Here is a 21,840-nt window from a genome sequence, read left to right as displayed (position 1 = left end):
ATCTATATATATTTATACAGTGCATTCCGTGTAGACTATATATACAGTGCATTCAGTCTTGTATATATATATTTATACACAGTGCAGTCAGTGCAGAGTATATAATACAGTGCACTGAAGTGGTTAAGGGGAACCCTGTGACAGTATTAAGAAAAAAATGGCATGGGTCCCCCCCAAAAGCCATACCAGGCCCTTTGGGTCTGGCATTGATTTTAAGGGGAACTCCCAAAATCCACACCAGACCCTTATCCGAGAGAGCAGCCTGACAGGCCAGGAAAGGGGGTGGGGACGAGCGCCCTGCCCCCTCCTGAACCACACCAGGCTGCTTGCCCTGCTCCATCTTGATGGGAGGCCTCCCGGTGACTGCTGTCTCTTGGCTGTGACAGCTATTTTATAGGCAAGTGTGGGGCCACCCGGTGATGTAACTGAGTGACCCTGCCCCCTTCTGACATCATGTGATGTCAGAGGGAGTGGGGTCACTTGGTTACATCAGAGGGTGGCTCCGCCCTTGCCTATATAACAGCTGTCAAATCAAAAAGACAACAGTCGCCGGGAGGCCTCCCATTGAGGTGGAGTTTTTTGGGGGTTTTTTTCTATTTTTCGGGTCCATCGGGCTATGAGATTGAAGATGGATGTACATCGCTGGACAATTTTCTTTTTTTATCTTTTTTAATAAAGGAATTGTCAAAAACTGTCTGTTGTGGTTTTTACTTTCTGACACTTTTTTTTGGTGAATGGGTAGGGGTACAATGATCAGGGGGTCCCCTTGTTAAAGGGGGCTTCCAGATTCCAATAAGCCCCCCACCCGCAGACCCAGACAACCAATGGCCAGGGTTGTCAGGAAGAGGTCCTTGTCCCCATCAACAAGGTGCTTTAGGGGGACCCCAAAGCACCCTTCCCATGTTGAGGGTATATGGCCTGATATGGTTCAGAGGGGGAGCTCGCTCACTCCCCCCTATCCTGTCCTCCAGGCTGCATGTTCGGATAAGGGTCTGGTATGAATTTTGGGGGGGAACCCACATCAATTTTTTATTAAAAAAAGAATTCCCCTTAAAATCCATACCAGACCCAAAGGGCCTGGTATGGACTGTGGGGGGACCCCACGCCATTTTTTTCCTTGATTTTTCATCTATATTGCCTGTAGCCATCAATACATTACAGCCGCGAGCAAGTTTAGATTACATTTTTTCCTTTAGAAATCACATTTTGGTGCGGCACTGTTCTACACATCACACAGATTTGCCAGTTTACAGGCAGACAAAGGGGACCCCCAGGCACAATATTTACAGGAATATTTCATTTTTATTGTTTCACTTTAAGCATTATTAAAATCACTGCTCTTGGAAAAACGGTTGTTTTAAAAACGTTTTTTTGCATTGATACATGTTCCCTAGGGCAGTACCCAGGTCCCCATATACTTTTTATGGCAATAACTTGCATATAAGCCTTTAAAATGAGCACTTTGATTTTTCATGTTCGTGTCCCAATGACTTTGATAGAGTTTGCATGTTCACTCAAACTTTTTGACTGTTCACATGTTCGGGGGGGGGGGGTGTTCGGCTCATCCCTAGTTACAATTTTAAAAACTTCCTGGGTATAGCTCTCCATAAAAGAACCATCAGGATTGGGCAATGAGGATGACACCAGCAGAGGATGGAATGCGGGATGTCACTTTTTTCCACTATGGTTGGTGAAGGGATCAGTATCCAATAAGGATGTTTTATTGTTTAAGAGCTATGGAATGGGTTTGAGCCTACTGATGTAGAAAGCAATATTAGAGCTGCTGTCAGTGAAGACTCAGAAGGATCAATAGTTTAATAAATATACCAGAACACAATCAAATCAGTTAACATGTTTCAAGAACAACTTGCTATATACTATAGCCTGTGAATCCCTGATAAATTATTGGCTAGGTGGTATTGCATAGGTAAGTGTTATTTCACCAGTCAACACCCTGGTGATGTACGCATTTTGTAAACTAATACGTTGCTTTGCCTGAAAATTTGTTCTATGTCATAGAATGATTGTCTTTATTCCTTAAAGCAGAAATTAACTGACAGTAAAAAAAAAAAAAAAGGTGGGCTCCAGGAGCTTTTTGACACAGTATTATGGCACACTAATCTAGTGATCCCCTCCAGCAGTGTGATGTGTGCACTGCCCTCCACCACTGGCACTTTCATCTTTACCCAGTCTTCCTCTGAGTTTGGAATCTTCGACCATTTTGATGATGTAACTCCTGCATATGCACACATATAAACACTAATGCCCCGCACACACGGTCGGATTTTCCGACGGAAAATGTGTGATAGGACCTTGTTGTCGGAAATTCCGACCGTGTGTAGGCTCCATCACACATTTTCCATCGGATTTTCCGACACACAAAGTTTGAGAGCAGGATATAAAATTTTCCGACAACAAAATCCGTTGTCGGAAATTCCGATCGCGTGTACACAAATCCGACGGACAAAGTGCCACGCATGCTCAGAATAAATAAAGAGATGAAAGCTATTGGCCACTGCCCCGTTTATAATCCTGACGTACTTGTTTTACGTCACCGCGTTTAGAACGATCGGATTTTCCGACAACTTTGTGTGACCGTGTGTATGCAAGACAAGTTTGAGCCAACATCCGTCGGAAAAAATCCTAGGATTTTGTTGTCGGAATGTCCGAACAAAGTCCGACCGTGTGTATGGGGCATAACAAACAGGGAGAATCATTTATGTCAGAAGAGACCTTCTATCATAAAAAAAGCCTACATCTCAAAAGAAAAAATTAAAACAGGACTAATTTCGCTTTAAGGAGAATATGTGTTTTTAACATATTTTCCTAATTATTATGGTCAGAACTGCATAATATTCTTTCATATATTACTTTCCTGAATTTATTTAGCAGATAAAAATAAAGGACATCCCTTTTAATAATGGACATTTGATAAGCATTAGAATTTAAGCTTGAATAGGTCTTTTTTAAATATTATTTTAATGAGTTTCAAACTAGTGAGATGTCAATATATACCATGTAACAACTATTTTATTGCTATTAGAATAAAAATAAACATTTTAGTTAATTAAAAAAAAAAAAGAAACAGTATTGTAAGGCAGATGAGACTGATGATTCAGTAGGCATGGGTGAAGAATATTAAAGGGATACAAAGACAGTAATCAAAATGTAGGAAAGCAAATTGAATTACTTAAATGAATTTAGTCTGTTAATGCAAATAAATCAGATCAACAGCTCTAATTAAACATACCAGGGCTACTTAGTAAGCCTTTTGATCTGAACTCTTTAGCTTTGTGTACTCTAGTAGGGTCACACTTAAAGAGAATCAGTCAGCAATGGGCATTTGTAAGAATCTCATCTAGAAAATGCAATGTATAGGAGCTAAGCTGGTATTTTTTGGAAATGTTTGAGTTTTTGGTTTTTATTTCTATTAAACCTGTCTGGCTGTGGAATGGAAATACAGGCATTGTTCTGAGAAAGGGGTTTAGGAAAACATGCTCTGCCCACTTGCATAGCATCCACTACATGGCCTTTGAATGTAATGTTGCAGTGTCGGTAGCTACAGTGGCCTAACTCACAGGTGTACCTACACATAATGCACACCAATCAAATATTTCAGATACAAAGCTTTGGAAATTCCAGGTAATTAATGCATCCACAACATAACTATGTATCAGAGAATAAAAAAAACAGTTACAGATCATATTTAAGTTTAGTGCAGCTTTACCTCTCAAGGATAGCAGTGTGTGCTGTTATTTTAAAAGATGAAAAAAGAAGACAGCCCACGTGTATTAAAACAAGTCTATTTTAATAAGAAAGAAAAAAATATTGTACTAACATTAATTTGTAAGAAGTAGTACATATAGAAAACCAGGGAGAAGAGACCTCTGTGGTCAGTGGCAGGATTCCAAGAATATTCTGAACAAAAGAAGGAAAGGGCTCGCCAGGAGATGAGATTCAGCAGCATGCTAGCACATTTCCAATGTTGGTGTCTGCGTTTAGGTTTCTGGGGTTGCTAGGCAATGCATTTCGGGGAGAGGGAGGAGGGTGCCTCTGCTTTGTCAAGTCTATATGCCTCCAGGGATGTAGGCATTTTACAGGGCTACAGGTGTCATGGACAGTCCTAATTCGTAGGCTGTGTAGCCAAAATGCGAAGAGGAAAGCAGAGGTAATATTTATTTAGATCACAATGCATTAAATTGAACATTTTAGATTTTGATATAATGGTCCTTACAATTTTAGAAGCTACTTTTAATTTTTCAACATTAATAAAATATCTGATAGATATACATACATATACTGTATACACAGAAGGGGAAGCCTGGGACATGAGTAAAACCAATATTAATAAATTGGGCATGATTGAAAAGTGAATAAGAAGATCACTATTGCTATAAAACCAAAATAATCATTATTGTCGAAAATGTTTCAATATTGTGTAAGTATAAGTAAATTATTGTATGCTTATACAAGGAAATTATTGTAATGTGTAGGGTTTCTATTATATCCAAACAAAATAGGCTTGATCATTTGGGAGCCTGAAGCTCAAGTCTTCGATTATTTTTTTATTCACTTTGTACTGTTTTTTGTTTTTCTTTTTTGTTGGAGCAGAAATTTCAAAGCACGGTCTGCAGTAAGACCCCTATGAAAGTTGACAGCTTTTGTCTATCAACTGTCAATTACCAATTTTATGTTTCTTTCATGTAACAAAGACAACACCTTTGTTCTGTGAAAGTTTTTGAATGTCTATTAATCGTACTGCTGAGCTTATTTAGGACACAGGGTTGCTCTATAGTATGATAATTATCCTGGCACTTTAAGCTGACGGGGGAAACGTAAAGTAAATGGTAAAACATAAGTAAAAGTAAAGTAAGGTAAGGCTGCACTAATGGAGATGGAAGTGCAGATGTCTGAGATTGTAGGCCCTGACCTTGGTGAATTGTAGGAGGTCAAATATATTAAATAGCAATCGAATTAGCGATCATGATCCCATTGCCAATCATTGCAACTCTTAAAGTGATATTAAAGCCTTGGTTTAAAAAAAATAAATAAATAAAAAACAAACATGTTATACTTACCTCCTCTGTGCAGTGGTTTTGCCCAGAGCAGCCCAGATCCTCCTCTTCTCGGGTCCCATGCAGGCACTCCTGGCTCCTCCCTTCTGGGTGCAGCGGAGTAGGCTTGCGTCCCCGGGCTTCGGCTCCGTGTGTCCATTTTGACACGGTGCCATGGTTTGGCCCCATCCCTCCATCTCCTAAATTGGCTCACTGGCTGTGATTGACAACAGTGGGAGCCAATGGCGCAGGAAGCAGGAAGGGGGGGGGTGGCGGCTATAAAGCTTGGAACATTAACAATAAAAGATCCCACTATTCCAGTCACTAATTCCTACACAGTCAAATCAAAACAGGCAAAAAAGAATGTCTGTCACTGCCTGTTGATACCCATATGCAAGAAAAACATTGCCTAATCTGGGCAAAATCTGCAGGATCAATTGACAGTCTGCTCAAATCTATGGTTACATTCGGATTAAAGAGGAATATTCCATTAAGAATAAGCATTCGTTGACTCTTTTTCTGAGTTCTGTGTCGTTAAATAGAAATGGATCAATGGCTGAACAGTAAAATGGTAAAAAAAAGTATATTTTAAATACGTGCTGCTTTCATCCTACAGCACATTCCAAATAACAAAACATTCCTCCGTGGAAAACAAGCTACCCATAGCATAAAACACCTGATATAACAAGTAAATAATTCATCTCCTATTAAGAATTTACAGTTCTTTAGCTCGGAGGTTATATTCTGGCCCAGAACCCATTGCTAGGAAAGAAATGAAGCAAGATCGACATCTCTTCACAAACGTGCAGCTCTTGGGACCCTATGAACAGGTTATAAGTAGCTAATTAAGTGCAGCGATTCACAGCATGTTGTTGGAAGAAAGCCCAGAAAGATTGTAAAAGTTGTGTACTAATAATTATTTTTTTACTATTTAATGCAGGGAAAGATTTTCCATTTCTCTCTCCACTTTCAAGAATTAATGGCTAGATTACAATCCTGATATTTAGATATTACATGACAATAATTGATGTGGTAGAAGTGTATTTTAGCAATTCAGATATACAGTGGGGACGGAAAGTATTCAGACCCCCTTAAATTTTTCACTCTTTGTTATATTGCAGAAAAGGGGGGGGGGTGATTAATGCGCTACCCAAAAGGGCAGTAATAAACAAGCTGCTACAAACCATGTGACAAAAATGTGAACCAGAATTAAATAAATTGTAGCGCTAAAAAACACATATGCAAATTATCTCTGTGCACATAAACGTAGTGTCCCAATAATGACGTGTTGTCAAAGCAAAAAACAGTCCACAGTGAATATATGTGATCCGTGTGGCAGTTCTTTCAGCTTCTCAACGGTCAGCTCAGGTGTCATCAAGATAAACGGATAGATGGAATACGCTTACCGGACAAGTTGGATTCTACTGCCGTGAGCATAGAATCGGTAAGGCTTTTTTACATACCCCATACACTGCTTTTTTTACCCGTGATCACGTTTTATGTTTTATGTTTCATGTATTGTGGTTTTTTAGTAATAAAACACCCTGAGTTACACTGTGTGGAAGCATCCCTCTTTTTTCCACATGTTCTGGTGAATTGAGAAACTACCTGTTTTTGGGAACCACTCCGATCCTGTTCCAGTGGACCGAGAGGGACATCCAGGCCTGGCAGAAGCTCTGCCCTTGCCTCCATCATTCCACACTTTTGCCCTCAGTGGCACAAAGCCTTACCGATTCTATGCTCACGGCAGTAGAATCCAACTTGTCCGGTAAGCGTATTCCATCTATCCGTTTATCTTGATGACACCTGAGCTGACCGTTGAGAAGCTGAAAGAACTGCCACACGGATCACATATATTCACTGTGGACTGTTTTTTACTTTGACAACACGTCATTATTGGGACACTATGTTTATGTGCACAGAGATAATTTGCATATGTGTTTTTTAGCGCTACAATTTATTTAATTCTTGTTATATTGCAGCCATTTGCTAAAATCTTTTAAGTTCATTTTTTTCCTCATTAATGTACACACAGCACCCCATATTGACAGAAAAACACAGAATTGTTGACATTTTGCAGATTTAAAAAAAAGAAAAACTGAAATATCACATGGTCCTAAGTATTCAGACCCTTTGCTCAGCATTTAGTAGAAGTTCCCTTTTGATCTAATACAGCCATAAGTCTTTTTGGGAAAGATGCAACAAGTTTTTCACACCTGGATTTGGGGATCCTCTGCCATTCCTCCTTGCAGATCCTCTCCAGTTCTGTCAGGTTGGATGGTAAACGTTGGTGGACAGCCATTTTTAGGTCTCTCCAGAGATGATCAATTGGATTTAAGTCAGGGCTCTGGCTGGGCCATTCAAGAACAGTCATGGAGTTGTTGTGAAGCCACTCCTTCATTATTTTAGCTGTGTGCTTAGGGTCATTGTCTTGTTGGAGGGTAAACCTTTGGCCCAGTCTGAGGTCCTGAGCACTCTGGAGAAAGTTTTCGTCCAGGATTTCCCTGTACTTGGCCGCATTCATCTTTCCCTCGAGTGCAACAAGTCGTCTTGTCCCTGCAGCTGAAAAACACCCCCACAGCATGATGCTGCCACCACCATGCTTCACTGTTGGGACTGTATTGGACAGGTGATGAGCAGTGCCTGGTTTTCTCCACACATACCGCTTAGAATTAAGACCAAAAAGTTCTATCTTGGTCTCATCAGACCAGAGAATCTTATTTCTCACCATCTTGGTGTCCTGCAGGTGTTTTTTTTAGCAAACTCCATGCGGGCTTTCATGTGTCTTGCACTGAGGAGAGGCTTCCGTCGGGCCACTCTGCCATAAAGCCCCGACTGGTGGAGGGCTGCAGTGATGGTTGACTTTCTACAACTTTCTCCCATCTCCCGACTGCATCTCTGGAGCTCAGCCACAGTGATCTTTGGGTTCTTCTTTACCTCTCTCACCAAGGCTCTTCTCCCCCGATAGCTCAGTTTGGCCGGACGGCCAGCTCTAGGAAGGGTTCTGGTCGAACCAAACGTCTTCCATTTAAGGATTATGGAGGCCACTGTGCTCTTAGGAACCTTAAGTGCAGCAGAAATTTTTTTGTAACCTTGGACAGATCTGTGCCTTGCTACAATTCTGTCTCTGAGCTCTTTAGGTAGTTCTTTTGACCTCATGTTTCTCATTTGCTCTGACATGCACTGTGAGCTGTAAGGTCTTATATAGACAGGTGTGTGGCTTTCCTAATCAAGTCCAATCAGTATAATCAAACACAGCTGGACTCAAATGAAGGCGTAGAACCATCTCAAGGATGATCAGAAGAAATGGACAGCACCTGAGTTAAATATATGAGTGTCACAGCAAAGGGTATGAATACTTAGGACCATGTGATATTTCAGTTTTTCTTTTTAAATAAATCTGCAAAAATTTCAACAATTCTGTGTTTTTCTGTCTATAGGGGGTGCTGTGTGTACATTAATGAGGAAAAAAACGAACTTAAATGATTTTAGCAAATGGCTACAATATAACAAAGTGAAAAATTTAAGGGGGTCTGAAAACTTTCTGTCCCCGCTGTATCTGTTATTTTCTGCTTTGCAAATTATAGAAAATACTAAAATTTATTGGAGAGAGCCAGTCATATAAAGTTAAAAATGTTATTAAAGCAACTTTGTTGCTATATTTGGAAACAAAAAAGTATTCTAGGCAATATCCTGCTGCCTGCACCCCATGTCTTTTTATTTTAAAGGGTAATTTTATTAAACTTTTATTTTTTTTCTCATGTTAACAACAAACAAAGACAAAACAACAACAAATAGAAATGTGCCCAACAAGGCACAACACTGAGATGCAGCTCGGAACAATACACACATCTTTGATCTGTACTGCTGCTAAGAAATATTCAGCTTCAGACACACTTTTGGGTGTGTCAGATGCTTGGTCACCCATTGCATGCTGTGGTTCCTTCCACTGACCCTACATCACTACTATGTTTTGTAGAGACGTGGGGTTGGTGGATGGAACCAGAATTCCAACACTTCTGAAGTTTCAGATGCTGAGATTTTTTACTTTTCAGTTTTAGTTTTGTTTAGCTTTCTAATTGTTAGCTGATCCTCATACCTCCCTTATTTTTTGGAAATTCTCTTTATATTATTTTGAGAAGAACATTACATGAGGGTTAATTATTAGAATGGACAAAGATTTTAAGAGTAATACAGATTGGTCTTGCTGCTATTGTTGTTTGTTTAGTAAAACTTTTGTTCATTTATTTTTGAAAGAATAAGTTTTTTTTTTATGTGGTCATGTTTCATTCATATGAAATACCTTAGTGTTGCCAGTTTTATTCTGCTGCATGTGCTGAGCTGGGTCTCTGGACTAAAACGTTGTGTACAAACTTTACCTGTTGTCTCTTTGACTGAGTTTCTACAGATTTGTACTTCTCCAACAGGCCAACTGTCTTGTCCTACTTCCCTATTATTCATTTAATTGGTTAGCTTTAAACCTGCTCTACATGGCTCAAATTGCGATGTGTTGGTAGTCCTATTGGCACCACCCAGCATGACAAACTTCACTCCTGTGTTTTCTATGGACGCCTGTTTAGTATAATGACGCAGTGGTTTATGCCCGCATACTATCGGAGGGCATCAAGACAGTCACGCAATGTGCACCAACCCTGGCAAATCAACTCTTCCCAAATTTTTTCTTCTCTAGGGAAGACAGAGGATATTGATTGCAGATCAAAGGCAACTTGAGGTGTGGAGAGAGTGACTGCTTGTGTTGTCCTTCTATCCTTAGAGGGGATAGCTTCACCTTTACTGTTAGAGGCAAAAGGTACACTTTGGGGACTTTTTTTGAATTGTAATATGAGAAATCACTATATTTATTTGAAGAATATTCCTTCTTTGTTATATACCAGGGGTAGGCAACCCCCGGTACAGGCGCTGCAAGTGGCATGCAAAGCCCCTTTTGCCGGCACTCGACTCCCTCCCCATCAGCAGAGCAGCGCAGGGAAGTGTTAGTGAGACACAAATGCATTCCAATTTCAGAATTCCACACGCAGCACCTATACTGAGGGGGAGGCACTGTGCCCCCACACAGTGTAAAAGATAGGAAGCTTTGCTGTAGCTGTGATTGTCAGCTTTTGTGATGGCCACTGCTAAAGCCAATCACAGCCCTGCTAGCCCCGTCTGCCATCTGGAGAAAGATGACTCGCTTGGTTGCCACTACCAATCTCAGAAAGAGGGGCTTTCACTGTGATTGAGAAAACCACAATCAGGTGACAGTTTGTGGAATTACTGTTGAGCTGCTGGGAACTTTGTTGAAATTATTCCTGAACCTTTGCATCACTTACTACTGAACCCCTGCACTCTGTGTCCCTTTAAGCCACAGCCAGTATTCACCACAATGAAAATCACACTCAACTTTTGCTGCGGCACAGAGCGCCACACTTTTTCTAAGCTGCGGGGGCCCAACTTATGATCCTGCACACAGACCCACTTTCAGAAAATGCCCCTGACCTGAGCTCATTGTTGCGCATTCATTTCAGATGCTTGTATGTGACATCACATACAAGCACGTTGGCTGGATGCGAGAGGTGGATCAGCAGCTTGATTATGCCAGGACAGGTAGATGTGTCTCATCTCTGCTTCCTTTCACCACTCTGCATATCACGCATATCATAGATGAGAAGAGGGTACAGCGGTGGAGCACATGTGGGGAAAATGAGCAGGGGGGTTCAGAGGTGGGACAGAAGAGCAGGAGGGTACAGCGGTGGGGCACATGTGCAGGGAGGTACAGTGGTGGAAGAGATGAGAAGGGGGTTCAGCAGTGGGACAGAAGAGCAGAGGGGTAACAGTGGTGGGACAGATGAGCAGAGGTGTACAGTGTTGGGCCAGATGAGAAGGGGGTTCAGTGGTGGGACAGAAAAGCAGGGGGGTAGAGCAGTGGGCAAGATGTGAAAGGAGGTGTATTGATGGGACAGATGAGCAGGGGGTTACAGTGGTGGGGCAGGAGAGCAAGGGGTTACAGAGATGAGACAGATGTGCAGGATGTACATTGGTTCTGCAAATGATAAAGCGGGTAACAGTGGGGGGACAGATGAGCAGATGGGTTAGGTGTTAGGCCAGATAAGAAGGGCGTTACAGTGGTGGGACAGAAGAGCAGGGGGGTACAGCGGTGGGGCAGATGTGAAAGGAGCTGCATTGGTGGGACAGATGAGCAGGGGGATACAGAGGTTAGGCAGGGGGTACAGAGGTAGGGCAGTTGTACATGAAAATCAGCGTAAGTTTGTCTTTGAGGGCTAGTTTAAATACCATACCAGCTCAAAGTTGTTTCAGCAAGTATGAGCTTATAGTTTGACAAAAAGTCAGCATCATTAGCACAACATATGCTTTGGCAGTATTCATTTTAGGTCTTCCACTGGGTAGATTTTCCCATCACTTCCTGTCTTGGAAACTTTACAGGGAATGATAAAAAAGGAGGGGAACTCCAATCTTAGAAAGTTATCAGAAAAACCTTGGTCTCCATTAACCACTTGCTTACTGGGCACCAAAACCCCCCTCCTGCCCAGACCAATTTTCATCTTTTAGCGCTGTTACTCTTTGAATGCCAATTGCACGGTCATACAACACTGTACCCAAATGAAATTTTTATAATTTTTTTCCCACAAATAGAGCTTCCTTTTGGTGGTATTTGATCAAAAAAGACCGGATTAAAAAACAAAAAATACAAAACCATTTTATATTTTGTTAATAAATTTTGCAAACAGGTAATTTGCCTCTTTCATTGATGTACGCTGATGAGGATACACTGATGGGCATTGATATTCTGCAATGATAGGCTACACTGATGGGCATTGATAGTCTGCACTGATAGGCACTGATAAGGCGGCACTGTTGGGCACTAATAGGCGGCATAGGTGGGCACTAATAGGAGGCACTTGTGGGCAGTGATGAGGTGGCACTGGTGGGCACTGATGGGTGGCACTGATGGGCGGCACTGATGGCCGTTGATAGTTGGCACTGATGGGCACTAATAGGTGGCACTGATGGGTGGCAGTGATGGGCACTGATGGGTTTCAGTGATCGGCACCCATCAGCTGTCAGCGTGAGAAGAAAAAAAAAAACATTACCGATCCTCTGTTTACATCACGTGATCAGCTGTTATTGGCTGACAGCTGATCACGTGGTAAGGGGTTGGGATCGACCCCTTACTCTGATCTATGATCACCCGAGTTTCATTGACTCGGATGATCACAGCGCGCACCACGCGTGCCCTGCAGGGGGGTGCGGCCAGCTTTCAAAGGGGAGGACGTCTATTGACGCCCCCCCCGGCAAAGCAGATCCACGCTGTAGCCGTCATTCGTCTATAGCGCGGATCTGAAGGAGTTAAATGTTTTGTCCTTATTTCTTGCACTGATGGCAACTTTAAAACTTTGCATTGCTCCACACTTTTTGTCTCAGTGACAATGGTTACCAAGACAAATAGATGGGTGCATCTCCCTAGTGGAGGCACGGACAGTAATAAAAGCTTGACGGGGTACTAGTCTTTTATATACACTATATCACCAAAAGTATTGGGATGCCTGCCTTTACACGCACATGAACTTTAATGGCATCCCAGTCTTAGTCCGTAGGGTTCAATATTGAGTTGGCCCACCCTTTGCAGCTATAACAGCTTCGACTCTTGTGAGAAGAGTGTCCACAATGTTAAGGAGTGTGTCTATAGGAATTTTGGACCATTCTTCCAGAAGCGCATTTGTAAGGTCAGGCACTGTACTTGATGTGGATGAGAAGGCCTGGCTCACAGTCTCTGCTCTAATTCATCCCAAAGGTGTTCTATCGGGTTAAGGTCAGGACTTGACTGTGCAGACCAGTCAAGTTCCTCCACTCAAAACTCACTCATCCATGTCTTTATGGACCTTGCTTTGCGTGCTGGTGTGCAGTCATGTTGGAATAGGAAGGGGCCATCCCCAAACTGTTCCCACAAAGTTGGGAGCATGAAATTGTCCAAAATGTCTTGATATGCTGACGTCTTAAGAGTTCCCTTTACTGGAACTAAGAGGCCAAGCCCAATCCCTGAAAAACAACCCCCACACCATAATCGCCCTCCACAAATGACTTAGACCAGTGCACAAAGCAGAGACCATAAAGACACGAATGAGCGAGCTTGGGGTGGAAGAACTTAACAGGCCTGCACAGAGTCCTGACCTCAACCCAATAGAACACCTTTGGAATGAATTAGAGCGCAGACTGCGAGACAGGCCTTCTTGTCCAACATCAGTGCCTGACCTCACAAATGCGCTTCTGAAAGAATGGTCAAACTTTCCCATAGACACGCTCCTAAACCTTGTAGATAGCCTTCCCAGAAGAGATGAAGCTGTAATAGCTGCAAAGGCTGGGGCAACTCAATAGTGAACCCTACAGACTTATGCCCCGTACACACGGTCGGATTTTCCAACAGAAAATGTGTGATAGGACCTTGTTGTCGGAAATTCCGACCGTGTGTGGGCTCCATCACACATTTTCCATTGGAATTTCCGACACACAAAGTTTGAGAGCTTGCTATAAAATTTTACGACAACAAAATCCATTGTCGGAAATTCCGATTGTGTGTACACAAATCTGACGCACAAAGTGCCACGCATGCTCAGAATAAATTAAGAGACGAAAGCTATTGGCTACTGCCCCGTTTATAGTCCCGACGTACGTGTTTTACGTCACTGCGTTTAGAACAATCGGATTTTCCGACAACTTTTTGTGACTGTGTGTATGCAAGAAAGGTTTGAGCCAACATCCGTCGGAAAAAATCCATGGATTTTGTTGTCGGAATGTCCGATCAATGTCCGACTGTGCGTACAGGGCATAAGACTGGGATACCATTAAATTTCATGTGCGTATAAAGCAGGTGTCCCAATACTTTTGGTAATATAGTGCACACTTAAAAAATATCAGTGTAATTTCATGTAGCAACTATGTGTTCCCTGGAAATCCACTTTAATTTGATGCTGCTATTTATTTCAGTTTTGTGATAGCACTGGCATTTTTTCTACACACATTTTGTACAGAATTATTTTTATACACTATCTATTTTAGAAAAGAAATAGAATGATTAACTTATAATGACACAAAAACTAATGCAACTGTGATTATTGATACTTCCAATTCACAGTAGGTGCTATTTTGAGGTTTATACTAATTGGTCTAAAAGGGTAGTATTCATAAGAAGTGCAGAAAATGTTCATACTGACCTTTAATTGTGATGGATAAGAAATGACATTCAGCACAGTATTAAGGAATCTTTTTTTAGACTTGTCAATTAAACCACCATTGATTTACTTTTTCTTCTAGATCTTTAAAAGAATTACAAAAATCTATATATCAAAAATTCATTCACATATTAGGCCACTTGTATATTTTAGAATACGTTAAGAAAGTATCATTCTGTCATTTGGTATTATCCTTGCTCTTTTAAGATGATCAGAGCAGTCCAAAGTCAGCTGATATCCTTACTGCATGTGCAGTGATTTAATGCTGATATCCTTACTTAATTGCAAATGATTGTATTTTCAAAAAATCTAAAGTATTTTGCCATTAATTCCCATTTTAATTTTTAAACTGTGTTTTTTTTTTTTTTTTCAAATATAAAATATTTTATTATTATTTTAGAACTCAGGGAAAGAACAGTTCAGGTACATCAATGACATAAATAGAAAAAGAAAAAGGGTCATGGTCCATTTCACATACAGTAATGTGGAGTGTTTCCAACAATTGGCTCCAGTGAATGAAATAGCAATAATACTAAACAACGGTGAAATGAGAGGCATATCTACCAGATAATGTCAGTGTCTCATTTTGTTGGGTAATAAGCTATATGTAAATTCCAGAAGGCCATGTCTGAACCGTTCGGTCCCTGTATTTTTTAAGTATTCCTAAGAACAAGTAAACAGGAAAACAAGAAGCTCTCAGAAAAGAGAGTAAGAAATGAAAGACCAAAAAATGAGAAGAGCAGAAAATAGGGGGGGGCGAAGAAAAGAAGAGGAGGGGGGGAAGAAGGGGGGTGGACTCGATGGCAGTGAACTGGTACCTGCTGTGTATTGAAGCAGGTCTCGTGTTAACTTTCCCTCTAAGATCCGAGGAGACCTATTTCTTCATCTGACAGCCTCCATGCCTTTGAATGCTTCTCCTGTTTATTTTGTGGTGTAAGAACTAAGTCCTCCAGTTTATTAATATCTTCTACTTTGCGTAACCAAGTCCCAATAGAGGGAGGTGTACATGTCTTCCAGAATAGGGGGATACAGGATTTGGCTGCATTTAGTAGATGTTGCATTATAGATTTTTGATATTGTTTCACTGGGCTCGTGGTAACAAGGAGTAAAAAGAAGGCCGGATAATCAGGAAACTTATGTTCCCTAAATTTTTGTGTGATGGTTCGTACGGTACAAAGTATTGCAAAACTCAACAATTTAATGTTTTGTTGGTAAAATCAGTTGATTAATAAAAGACTTATTTATTAAAAAATTTGAGACTCTTCATGTGATAAATTGTCTAAATATTCAAATCAATCGTGCAAAACAAATTTTACATATTTCACCTGCACATGATTGATTAATTAAAGTGAATATTTATACAATTCATGGTGTAAGCCTCTAGCGAAAATATAGCATGTGTAATTCCTTAATGAATTGTTCCTATAGCAAGGTTTTTTTAGTCAGCAGAATCTGCACGTTTCTCTGTGACTGATGGAATAATTTTTCTTTTGATTTTTTAAGGATGGTTACATGAGTTTTCTAAACGTCTGGGAATGCCATACACTCTAGTGCAACGATATGTTTTGTCAGTAAATACCAGCAGTCACCCCAATAGTAGCGATTTAATCAACCAAACAACTGTGGAGCTAGTGGGTGGACCTTCCCTCCGGAGTTCCTACATCACCTCTTTGTACTTTGCCCTCAGCAGCCTTACTAGCGTAGGCTTTGGAAATGTATCTGCCAACACCGATGCAGAAAAGATTTTCTCCATTTGCACCATGCTAATTGGAGGTAAGTTCCAAGAAAATGTCTTCCTCTATCAATGTTTAAGTTCACGAGTTTAACATCCAGGGAAATGACTAAAAAGAAGTTGTATGCTCCAAAGGATTTGTATCTCTGTCTGTCTAGTCCTAGGATTAAGGCCTGGTTAACACCATTTTGCGTTTTTCAATACGCATTTTTGATCCCATGAAGTCTATGGAATTAAAACCAGAAGAAAGTCCCTTTCCCTTGCCATAAAATGCACAGATGTGAATGTGACTCATAGGAAACCATGTTAAATGGACTGTAGAGTATTACTGCAAATCTGAAAATGCACTAAATAATGCATAGGTGGGAATCATGCCTTACTCTGTCCTGCTAGACTGTACAGGCAGGTGGATGACACCATTTTCTCTGTTACATATAAAGCAGTATTAAACCCCAAAACAAACATTTAATATATTGCAGCTTACCAATTTTTAGATGTGATGTCTGCATTTGTTTTCTTTTTTAGGCTTTCTTTCTTTTATTTCAACCTGGTGATCTTGCCAGTAAGTCTGCTGTTTTTAAACAGAACAAGCTGTCCTGCAGATATATAAGTAAGAGGATTGAGACGTGCCATTTAACACTGACAGGGGTGCTCATAGTGATCAGCTTTTATTTATTTATGTAAAATCTTTATCCCAAAAGGAATAAAAATGTTGTTGCAACTGCTTTTAAAGTGTTAGCTGGAGTTTGACTTCAATTTTATTATTGTATCTCCATTTGCTAATACATTTTACACTAACCTCCCCTCAGACTAACAATGCAGCTGCCGCAAAGGTGTCGCTGTTACTCCTTTATCCAGATTGTAGGCACCCTAATATAGGAGGTATGTTACTGTCCAGATGACAGGTGGAAACAGAGGAGATTAAAGCCTATACACTAAAACTAATGCAACCACCACATCTAATGATTGTAAGCTGCACAATATTAAATGCATATAGCAGGACCCACTGTAGCTCTTGCTCACACATATTGACCCTCAGTGGGTCATAGCTGCACAATATTATATTTTTGGTTTTGGGTTTAATACCACTTTAAGGGATCGAGTAATGTTGTTCACCCTCTCCAGTCGGTAACTGAGCAGGGAGAGAAAAGCAGCAGACTGATAAGGTCTTTTTGCTGCTCTCTGTGGAAAGAGAGACTCCTATCAGCATGATCCTTGACCACACATGTGAACAATATGTAGCATACCTGATTTGCTCCCTTTGTGGCCCACCACCTCCCTGTCTGATTCAGAAGATTGCAAGAGGCGGAGTCAAGTTAAATTCAACTATTTACGCTAATTGAAAAAATAAATACATATAATCAATTTATTCGTTTTTCAGAGCTCTATTAATGTGTGTCTTTTTTATCTGCCTGGAAGTCTGCTTTACTGCTTTTGTCCTCTACAAGTCAAGCAAGGCTGGTTTGCATAGGAAATAAATGTTTTGCAGATCACAAAAATAATCACAAAAAATAAAGTGTGGAGACATACAAGTCATGAAAATGTACAAGACAGCAAGAAGGGCAAAGCAATCAAGGCAAAGCAATGTGACAAGAAGCGCGGTATCACTGGAGGAAGAATACTCGTAAAAACCTTGAATAGTCATGTAGGAAAACAGAATTAGCACAGAGTCCATCTGCGCTGTCTCATTAGTTGTCAAACAGAATAATCTTTCTCAGTTCAAGAGGTTTACGGTTTCCTTTAAAAAAAAAAATTTTAATCCTGTATTGCCAGTCTGGTTGTTAGGAATAATATGCACAGCACACAAAAAACAGACGTAGGATTGTGTCAGGGTAAAATTATATGTGCTGTTGGTGATTCATTGATTTTGTAATTTTGAGTATGATTTACTTAATGAAACTTCAGTCTGTTACGAAAAAAATTATTCCTTCCAGGTAAACTGTGTACATTGTAGGTTTTTTGGAAGCACAGTTTACTGCAGATTCTTACCTTTCTCTGTACTGAAAAGATATAACCCTAGGCACGTGCTTTCTCAAAATGACTGTTAGTATGATCTGCAATCGTTATCAAAATGTAAGCATGTGTTACAATGATAGTTTTGTAGCAGCAATATTTTTTTTTAAAGCATTTTTAAGAAAATAATAATAATTTTCTATAGAATCACAAGTTTATTTATTTTATGGTGATTTGTTACCCTCAGCGTTTAAGTATGTGCAATGTTTTATCTCCTTTACATGCTCTCCAGCGATAATCGTTCTGTATTGACCTCTGTGGCTTAGCTACAGATCACTAGGAAGCAGTTGGTAACAGCAAATACTAACGTAATGATGGAGTACAACTTGACCTGAACAACAAAAAAAAAAAGAGAGATCATCAGCGGGCTCTAGTGATTACATTGCTAGCTGCAAATTGCTGTTAATCACTGACACTGGTAATAAAAAAGTATCAGCCTTTGCATTAGGGATGAGCGAAATATTTAGTTTCTCTAAAGTTTCACTGAAATTCAGGGATTTGGACAAAATGCATGGCTGCTACTGTGTTCAGTAGGAGTAAAAAATGTCCCTGTTTTAGAGGTCAAATGGGAGTGATAAATCAGCATCAGTGGGAGTAAAAAATGACCCTGTGATTGTGGTCATTGGCTTAAAAAAAAAAAAATGCCCCACATCAGTTGGTGTAAAAAAATGCCCTGGCGTTAGTTATTAACATGGGAAATAATTTGCCCCTACATAAGTTGTTAATGGGAGTAATAAATATCCTCTCTGTCAGTTGGAGATACACTATGTTACCAAAAGTATTGGGACACCTGCCTATGAGCCAGGCCTTCTCTCCAACATCAGTGCTTGACCTCACAAATGTGCTTCTGGAAGAATGGTCAAACATTCCCATAGACACACTCCTAAACCTTGTGGACAGCCTTCCCAGAAGAGTTGAAGCTGTTATAGCTGGAAAGGGTGGGCCAACTCATTATTGAACCCTATGGACCAAGAATAGGATGCCATTAAATGTCACATGTGTGTAAAGGCAGGTGTCCCAATACTTTTGGTAATATAGTGTATATTGCCTTTTGCCTTATCGCTGGTGTCAGAGGGAGTAATAGTGTCCCATTGTTGGTGTAATTTGGAAGAATTGCGCCCTATCACTGGTGTCAGTAGTATTTGGAAAGCCCCCTCAGCATTCATGTTCAGAGGCACTTATTTTAATATGCTGCTAGCCCTATGCTGCCCCTCTACTAGTTGGATGACATCAAAGCCGGAACTATACGAACAGTGTTTGGCAGGATATCATTCTGCCATATAGTGCCTAAGATAGATAATTGGAGACTGACTTTGTATTCAGTGGCTTCCTCTGACATAATAAAGGAATGTTCTGCATGTGGGGCTTTGCAGGGGCTGGTTTACAGCAAGTGTCTGTCTATAACCAGCCCACAAGCCATAGTTTGAGGACCACGGGCCTGAAGGGTTAAAAAAAAACTTCAGGTTAAAAGTTCTTTAAAAATGTACTTTCAGACTTGGATCATGCTTAATGCAGCATTGAAATTCAGTGTTGCCAATATCCCATTTCACGTACTTATGAACACAGAATAAATATATAATTATCTCACGTTTGTCATTCACATTTAAGAACAATTTACGTAAACATTCGTGTCTCTCCACTTGAAAAGATGCAGGCATCCAATTCAAAAAACACTGTATGCTGTAACATTGAAAGTAGATAAGAGTCCTAGAACCTGACTATGAATTCCAATCTGCAATTTAGACAGATTTAAGCTCTATTGTAGAAAAAGTAAATGTAGAAATTGTTCCTATGGAGTTTGAAGCAATTTGAGCTCCCACTTTTTCAAAGTCAGACATTATAAATGTTTCAAAACACTGAAAACGGATACTGTTCTGTGAAAGAGAAAGTTGGCATCAACTGAGATTTTTTTTTTTTTATACTACTCAGTTTTCAAGATTTTTGAGGAAGGTATTTTGATGATTTTTCCATTCTTTGAAAGGCCTTAAGAATTAAGAAATTAAGAATTACATCTTCTGAGCCAAAATGCCTAATTAAAACAAACGCAACACAATTACATAGCATGCTTTATCCATACTAGTTTATGAGCAAAAAATGTATCTATTAATGAAATTTGTTGAAAAAGAGTGTTTGATTCATGGTTTTGGTAAATCTGAAGAAAAAAATCTGCAGAAAATCTAATAGTGTGTATGGGGCCTAAGTGTTTACTTTGTCTGGCTCCCATTCCTCATTAATATAGAAACAGAGTTTGTTCTACAGCTTTTTTCTTCTGGAAAAAAAGGCTGCCAGTTGTCAGGCAGAAAAAGTAATTTTTAGGAGACAGACATATGTACCACATTATCTGTGTGGTGTGAGACAACTAGCTGTGCCATTTAATACTTTATAGAGTTCACAGTCCTTGGAGAACCTTTGGCTTGTGTCCCTTAAGGATTCTCTGTCTGCCGAAGGCTATTTTTTTACAGACCCCCACTGTCCGCAACGGACATTTGCGTAAATGGGTTAACATTTACAGACTGTCTGTAAATTTACGAAAGGTTGGCAACCCTTAATCTCAGTGACTTTGAATCCCTGAAAAGACTCATATCAAGGACTGCTGGATAGCATGTAATGTATCAATCAGAGTTTAGCAACACTGTTATTACAGCATGTATGTACATATGTACCTAAAATACACAAAGGAGTATCCAAGGTGAGGTATGCTAATCATACTATAACACACCTCTGGGAATAAACCACAGATTTGATGGTAATCGTGTTACCATTGTCCTGCCAAATTTGGCAAAAGAATAACTATAGAATTATTTAGATGGAAATTGAGGATGTTGCTAAGCCTAAAGCCAAGCGTGATCCATATTTATGCATGTGGGGGAGCTCACTCCAATATATCTCCTACAGATGTCCTGCAGAGAAATAAAATGCATTGTAAAGTATTCATCCTTCTACATGCCATGTAGAACTTACTTTAAATGAAGCCCTAGACTGGCCCATTCCACATGACTAACACATAGATATCCTTGTGAGATGGTGGCACAAGTAAAGTTATCAGAACATGAAAGAAACAAGTTTGATTTTCCGAAAATGAAATCACTTACATTTTTCATGTTGTTAGATTGCTGGGAGAGTGCTGCTCTCCCAGATAGGAAGCAAGTGTGCTGCAAGTTTGAAAATGACTTGCTACGCTATTGCTAGGTTTGCCAGGCTTCACAAATTTGATGCTCAATTGCAGCAAGTCCGCATTGTATGACTCCAGATCAACTTTCTTTGCAAACATTCTGCAAGTATGTTGTACTGTAGTCATTCCACCACAGGGATCACTGTGGTTAAGTTTTCATGCTGTAGACTTGCAGAGCTCTTGCTCTTTGCTCTTGCAAGAGACTTGACACGCAAATGTGCTACAAATTGCAAAAGTGTCAACTAGAACTTGTGCCTCAAGTGCTCTGTAAGTGTACAACTTGCCAGTGAAAATGTGCAGCAAGTTAATAGACTTACAAATCAACACTGCCACAAATTTGTGGCAAGTTATCCTTGCTATCTAGGCTGTAATGCATAATCTTTAATCGGCTATTAATCTTCCATTCCTTTGTGTTTAGCGCTCATGCATGCTGTCGTATTTGGAAATGTCACAGCCATCATTCAGAGGATGTATTCACGTAGATCTCTATACCACACACGTACAAAAGACCTGAAGGACTTCATACGAGTACATCGCATGCCTATCCAGCTCAAACAAAGAATGCTGGAGTGTTTCCAGACAACTTGGTCTGTCAATAATGGCATTGATGCTAATGAGGTAAAC

The 21,840-nt window shown here is 40.2% G+C and overlaps 1 protein-coding gene across 1 annotated transcript in view; it reads left to right on the top strand.

Moving 5' to 3' along the window:
• The window catches only part of LOC141146828 (voltage-gated delayed rectifier potassium channel KCNH8-like), a 758,049-nt gene that overhangs the window by 630,215 nt on the left and 105,994 nt on the right, over positions 1-21,840 (top strand). The window contains exons 8-9 of the mRNA XM_073633462.1: positions 15,803-16,072; positions 21,635-21,834. Coding sequence (XP_073489563.1) covers positions 15,803-16,072; positions 21,635-21,834 — 470 coding nt within the window. The remainder of the gene's footprint in view (positions 1-15,802; positions 16,073-21,634; positions 21,835-21,840) is intronic.

Source organism: Aquarana catesbeiana, linkage group LG06 (genome assembly GCF_042186555.1).
Source record: "Aquarana catesbeiana isolate 2022-GZ linkage group LG06, ASM4218655v1, whole genome shotgun sequence".
Classification (NCBI taxonomy): Eukaryota; Metazoa; Chordata; class Amphibia; order Anura; family Ranidae; genus Aquarana; species Aquarana catesbeiana.
The sequence above is the reverse complement of the archived record's forward strand: the minus strand, read 5'-3'. Positions and strand labels throughout refer to the sequence as shown.